The sequence below is a fragment of the Mirounga leonina genome, unplaced genomic scaffold (assembly GCF_011800145.1).
Source record: "Mirounga leonina isolate KUSES-001 unplaced genomic scaffold, KU_Mleo_1.0 Mir_101595, whole genome shotgun sequence".
NCBI classification, from domain to species: domain Eukaryota; kingdom Metazoa; phylum Chordata; class Mammalia; order Carnivora; family Phocidae; genus Mirounga; species Mirounga leonina.
Genome location: NW_023270158.1, coordinates 11,532,762 through 11,539,685, shown reverse-complemented (window position 1 = coordinate 11,539,685; position 6,924 = coordinate 11,532,762). Strand labels below are relative to the sequence as shown.

Here is a 6,924-nt window from a genome sequence, read left to right as displayed (position 1 = left end):
TCTATTAAAAGGTTTAACATTTGGAGAAGGCAATCTCAGGTGTGTTGAGAGAGAGAAAGAAATGAAGATCTCCGTATTACCACATAAACAGGTATATAAAGATGATATGGTGAAGCAAGTGACTACCAGGGGTTTGGAATGCTCTACGTTAAGGCAAAAGGTGGTGATACAGGTTTTCTGCTCCACTAAGAATAGAGCGCAGCCATCAGAGGAGGCCACAGTGAAGAACTGGTCAGAAGGTCAGGTTCAGGAGTTGGAAGGAGGGCACACGGGGGAAGTCCCAGGTGAAGCGTTCTGTAATGATGGAAGGTGCTAGAACTGGACAAAATACCAGGTCCCGGGCAGAGTTAGCTCTCAGTAGGATGCTAGGAAAAGGAAACCAAGGACAATCTCCAAATTATGATTTATTTTCATGTTTACTTTCCCTTCAATAGGCCTACTTTTTAATTTTTTTTAAAGACTTTTTATTTTTTATTTACTTGACAGAGACACAGCTAGAGAGGGAACACAAGCAGAAGGAGTGGGAGAGGGAGAAGCAGGCTCCCTGCAGAGCAGGGAGCCCGATGCGGGGCTCGATCCCAGGACCCTGGGATCACGACCTGAGCTGAAGGCAGACGCTTAACAACTGAGCCACCCAGGCGCCCTAGGCCTGTTTTTAGTACTTTGGTTTGCACTGCCTGAGAAAAATTTTGGAATAGTCAGTGTATAAGGTCTGCCTTGGGTTGGGAGAAGTGGAACCATGTGGCCTTTTGGCAAATTCAAGCCAGGGTCTAGTCCCAGCTCTGGTAGTGACCATTCTTGTGAACTTGAGAAAACTGCAAGTTCTTCATCATCCAGGTGAGTTTGATAAGCTCTGTCATTTGGAATGTATACGTGTAACCACATGACAAGATGACTAGCAAATATTACCCAACATTTTTAAAATATTTAAATATTTAAAAATATTATTTTGATCCCAAATGATACCATCCATCCACCTCTCTTATTTTTTTTTTTTTTTAATCCAGGAAGTGTCAGAGAATATGCAGTATTCTTGGACAAAGAATATGGAATCAGCCAAAAATTTGCCCTAGCTAATAAAAGTAACTAAATTTCCCCCATTAGAGCACCTTTCATTTAATTCAGGCATGGAGTTGTCTTTCTCAGTTGAATGCAACTCAAGTTCCTACAATTGGTGTCAAGGTACAGGCCCTCCCATCCCTTCCAAGTGCCCTTCCAATCAAATGACCTCTGTTAACGTTCATTACACCCTCAACAAAAGCTAGCCCTTGCTCAGAGTTTGCCAAATTACATTCAAGATAATATAATTAAAATGCCCTTTTAATGGGGCAGGCTCTGGCTCTCCCAGCTCAGGGCAAGCAGTGCCAGCACAGTGGCAACTCACCTGAAGGGGGTCTCACCCTTATTTCTGAGAAACTCCATGAGGATGTTGCACAAAGATACTTTGCCTGCTGTATTCATCTGCACTGAAATAAGAACAAAGGACACTTTCCTTTCCGGGCCCAGGTGGTGACTTCTCTCTGGTTTACCCACAATCCCAAAGTAACTCATAGCACCAGTTTTCTGTTATAGACTGAATGTTTGTGTCCCCACTCAACAAAATTCACATGTTGAAGCCCTAACACCTAATGTGAAGGTAACTGGAGGTGGACTCTTTGGGAGATAATTTGGTTTAGATGAGGTCATGAGGATAGCACACCCATGATGTGATTAGTGTTCTCCTAAGAGCAAGAGAAACCAGAAGTTTCTCTCTCTGCCATGTGAGGACACATGGACAATGTGGCCATCTGTAAGGTAGGAAGAGGGCTCTCACCAGAAACTGAATCTGCTGGCACCTTGATTGTGAACTTCCCAGCCTCCATAACTGTGAAATTATCTGTTGTTTAAGTCGCCCAGTCCTTGGTATGTTGTTACAGCAGCCAGAGCAGACTAACACAAGGTGGTGTCTCACAGTTCCCGCTGAGGGCTGGCAGGTTCCTAAAGTCCCAAACAGCATTGCTCAGGAGATTTCCACTTAATCATTCTCACAAGGATTACCCTCCTGCTCACTCATTCCTTTGACTCCATCTGTGGGCCATGGAGGATATTTCAGCAGCTAACTTGTATGAGTGAGGCTCAGAGGCTCTAAAATTCTGAGAAGAGAGCCTGGATTTCCTTCCTATTTGTGTCTGCACTACTAACACTGAGCCTTCCCATGAGCAGATACTCACTGTGTGACGAACAAAAGAGCCAAGAGACACAAAGTATAATCTCTTAAGATTTAATTTCTTTCTTGAACAAACTAACAAAACTGAAGTATAAATCCTTTAATTTTGTAAAACGAAAGACTAAAGGAAACAAGTAAAAACTGGATTAACCATGTTTCATCTTTTTTTCTATTCCATTATCCTTACTACTTTACTGTGGGATTCTTTCACGTTGCTAATACTATAATCCTTACTGTGATGTTATATTTTCTTATCTGCAGGATGACGGAGCTCAGGCTTTACTAGGGGTGGGAAGATATTCTGGGGCATGGCCCTAGAAGGTACAATGACTTTGGCAAGAGCGCCAGCCCTGACCATGACTCTGGCTTGGATTTTCTCTTCCTCATCTTGCAGAGCTTCTTCGTAATAGGACTGGAAAGCACTGGGGATGGTATCGTTGACTTTTGCCAGAAATTCCAGGACTTTCATCTTGCTGGTTTCAGCTAGGGCTTTCGGACCCCACAGGAACTCATAGCGTGGAGGATCACTGTTGGCCACCTGGCGGTATTCTAGATACTGTAGCCTCACCAAATCTTTGGTGATGAGCTTCCTGGGCTCTCCGTAGATGAAATGCTTCCTCCCGGCATATACTCGCATCATTCCCAGGAATTTCCAGATGTCTTCCTCAGCAGCACAGTTGCCCTTCATGAAGATCATTCCCAGGATATTCATCAGGAGACCGGTCTTGGGTAACCCCCGGCCAGGTCGTACCCTCCCATTGTTGGGGAGTTTGAGCTTGCTGATGAGGTTGTAGGATTGTCTGGTTGAATCGATTTCCTTCAGCTCAACTGCAAAGACAATCTCAATGCGCTCAGAGGCTTTCTTGAGGATCTCAGGAAATTGGTCTTCGTAATTTTTGCCAATAATCTTCAGCATGTCTTCCTTCAAAATGGGTTGTTTCATTTTATACTTGTACAGAAGGAACTGCTCCAACAAGCCAGGGTTCCTGGTCAAAGAATCTTCACCTGTGCTCTCAGTGTAGTATGGGGCCTCACAGGGGCTTGCCTTATTCTCATCTTGGCTTTTGGAATCTTCATCAGATCTAGTGCAAGAAACGGCTGTAGAAGTAATGGTGGTGGCTTGTGCTCTTCGACACCACTGGGAAGTGCTACTTGACCCAGCCTGAGGCAGACTCTGGGTAGTATCTTCACTCTGAGGAGAAGAGGAGGAAGTGGACTCCTCTTTCACTGCTGCTGTGGCCTGAGCACCCTTACCCTGAGCCTCACCTTGAGCCTGGCGGCGTTTCTCGGCAGCCTGGAGCTTACTCTTCTGGCTCCGAGGCATGATGGCACTATGGTCACAGACAGCAGGCAGGAGTATGAACAGGAGATCAGGAGATGTGGACACCTGGAGGAAAAAGAATGAGATGATGTGAGCACCTTCAGTAGGAAGATTCCACCTTGGCTTTAAACCAAGCCTGCCTCTGCAGGTTTGCTTGAGGTCACTGCTCCAAGAACCCACAAGGTTCCTGTTCCAATCAGCCTGTCACCTGAGAACCCTATAGAGGAAGTTAAAGAGAACCTTAAGACAGCTGTCTGCCAGCCCTGTCTGGGGTGTATTGGGGTGACATCAGAGGCTGCCAGTGGCGAACCTCTGTTCTGGGCTGCAGGGGTCTTCTCAGTTCAACTTCAAGATCATCTTGTCAACTCTCCGCAGGTCCTGGGCTGCCTCTATTCTATTGCTGTGAAGTCAATACCTCAAACCAAAGCCAGAGACCCCAGAGGAAGAAGTAAAGTAATAGTTCCTTACTCCCTATCCCTGTCAGGGGCACCCAACTGAGAGCTAGGTGGGGCCCTCTCCTTCATGGGTTGTTTTGGTCCTTATTTCTCATTCAGGGTACTCACTTGGCCTCCAGATAGTGCCTGTCACACCTCCCTTCTGCTCATTGGTGATTGTACCCTCACACTAAAGATCTCTCCTCTCTCAGATTTGATAAAAATAAGTGAGGGTGAGGCTCAGAACTCGAGTTCTGAATGCAAAGATAGGAATTTGATTTTTTGTTATCTTTCCATGTTCAGTGGTCCCTTCCATCTTTTCTTTGGCCCCTCGCAGCCTGGGACTCTTCTCTCCCTGCCAACATCTCCTTATACCACCTGGGAGAATATGGAAGTTGTCCCCCCTGCCCATTGTTCTCCAAGGCTAAGACTTGGGGATGGTTTCTCTTGTACTCTCATTGTGGTTGTTCCATTCAGACGTCATGGTCCTCACATTAACTCTTGGAAAGATCTAGAAATCCTCCTACTGCAGAGGGCAAACAGTCCCTTTTAAACAAAATCTCTCACCCGCCTCCCCCTCACAACACACACTCTCCTCCCCCACAACTCTCACATGACACAGAGGGAAAAAATGAGTGTCAGTCAATATATCACCAGGACAGAGATTCCTTCAGTCCTCACAGAGTCCTTACCCTGATTCCCAGCTGAATGCTTGCATTTGCTAACTTAAGGCCCTTGCCCTCAGATCAAGGCTCTCTCATCCCCGAGTCCTTCCTTGCTGAGGTAAGCCCGACGGCCCTACCCCAGAGCTCCCCCGGATTGATGGCCACGGCGAATTCTATACCACCTCACTGTTCTAGGATTATTGGCCCCTTCAGACCTAACTCGGATTTCCACATCCTTGATTTCCTTCAGGGAATGGTACCCTTCCCCTGAGATCAAGACCTTCAGCTTCCTGATCCTTCAAACATTGAGGGAAATCTCACGCCCACCTGACCGCCATGTTTCTTTTCCTCGGGAGCCACTAGCATGGCTCTGGTCAGAATTTTTATTTAAGTTTCCTCACCTTGATTCTCGTTAGGGTCTTCCCCTCCTCTCCGCTGAACTGGCGCCTCCCACCAAAGCCTGCACCTTCTTGCAACCCTCCAGGCAGAAATCTACCCCTGAGTGACGGCTCTGCCAGGTGCGTGCACTCACGCGTGCGTGGGGGGATGGGGAGGAAGGGGAGGAAGGGGGAGGAGAGGGGGAAGGGAGGAGCCTAGAACCGAGAGTAGGAGCGGGGCCTCGGAAGGAACAAGGGAAGCACTTTGGGGGGACAAGGGTGTTCTCTCATTACTCAATCAGGTTTCTCACCTTGTGCTTGGGTCTGGAAGATTTCTCCCTCACCTGCCCTGAGGCGGGCGCCGATTGCAAAGTCTCGCACCTTCCTTAGACGCCCCAAGAGGAAGTGAGGGCTGTTCTTCCTGTCACCAACGACAGCGCCTCTCAAGGCTGGCAGCAGGGGTGGGATCTCTGGTGCCCCCTCTGTTCTGGGGTGGAGAACACCCTCAGTTTCATACAGGATTGTCAGTTACACTCACGTAGGACCTTGGGCCCTTCTCTCCACCACCACATTTACAAGGCCCTCACATCCTTGCAGATGACATCACATTCTTACAGAGTCTTCAGTCTGACAGTATAGATGTAAGAGCTGGGGAGGGGTGGTCGCAGCGTGACTACCGATGTGACTGAATGTTGCTTTCGTCAGTCTTCATTCATACGGTCCTCATCTTGGCTCCTGTCTCTTTAATGAAAGGCTTTCAGAGCAATGCCACATCCCTGCAAACTCTTGAGTAATCTCTCTCGCGCAAATCTTACAGAGGATGAGTCTGTGTCCCAGGACTGATACGAGATCAGGAAGGTGAAAAACAATTTAGAGACTTAGCTTGGGAGGTGGAATATCAGAGTAAAAAACCACGCTGATATATTCCTTCTCTTTACTACCCAGACTTGGCTTCTTAGGTAACTTCTGTTCTAAAGTACTTGCCATAGGAAACAGGCTGAGGCAGATAATTTCATGAGGCCGCCATTTTTTGAAGTTAAGCAACACTACATATTGTTAGCAGATATTATATCCTTCCTTTCATTATTCATACGTCTCATTTATTTTGGTATTCTTATTGCTCTGGCCATATTCCTTTTTTTTTTTTTTTTTTTCCTAATCTGAGATATATTTTGGAGTAGCGACAAGAAAAGTGAATAAAGGTTCACAAGGTCTACTTCAGGGTGGGAGCAGTAGGCTACTATATGCCCTGGATGAATTCACACTAGGGGTATAGTCTAGCTCTGACACTTACAGTTTGGTAAACTATATTGTAAGACTGTGGGAATGTAGGTACTGTATATAAAGCATCCATCAAGATGACTGGCAAATACTGAGCATTTAATGAAAGGCAGTTAGGATGATTTTTACCTAGATAATATCATCCTCCTATGGAGGAATGTTTTTTTAAATCCAGGATATGTCCTCGGAAATGTAATACTCCTAGACAAAAGAACATCAAATCAGCCAAAAATTCACTTTAGCAAGTACAATTAAGTATCTCTGCCCTATTAGAGTATTTATTATTTAATTTTGGTATGTGGTTTTTCTTTCCCCACCTGGATGCAACTTAGAACTCCTTGCATTTTGTCAAGGACCCACTCTTTAAGTTCTTCCCAGTTGTCCTTGCATTCAAATCACCTCTATTTTCATTTGTTTCCTCCCCACCAAAATCTAATCTTCTCTTAGAATTTGCCAAAATATAGTCAAGATAATCTAATTAAAATGCTCTTTTAATGCAGTGGACTCTGACTTCACCAGTTCAAAGCAAAAAAGTGTCAGTACAGTGGCTTCTGTGTGTGTCACCTCAAGGGAGTTCACCCTTTTGTCTCTAAACTCCCTGGAGTCATTGTGTTTAGAATGCCTATTTGTGCACTATATT

The 6,924-nt window shown here is 45.8% G+C and overlaps 1 protein-coding gene across 1 annotated transcript; it reads right to left on the bottom strand.

Annotated features, from left to right (window-relative positions):
- Positions 1 to 2,447: 2,447 nt before the first annotated feature.
- On the bottom strand, positions 2,448 to 3,558 carry LOC118003864 (melanoma-associated antigen B5-like). Its single transcript, XM_034994968.1, has one exon. It carries the CDS (start codon positions 3,528 to 3,530, stop codon positions 2,448 to 2,450), a length of 1,083 nt encoding a protein of 360 aa, XP_034850859.1. The 5' UTR covers positions 3,531 to 3,558.
- Between the last annotated feature and the right edge of the window lie 3,366 nt (positions 3,559 to 6,924).

Excerpts from the sequence above, each read along its gene's own strand:
- LOC118003864 (XM_034994968.1), bottom strand. The coding sequence starts at position 3,530 with ATGCCTCGGAGCCAGAAGAGTAAGCTCCAGGCTGCCGAGAAACGCCGC.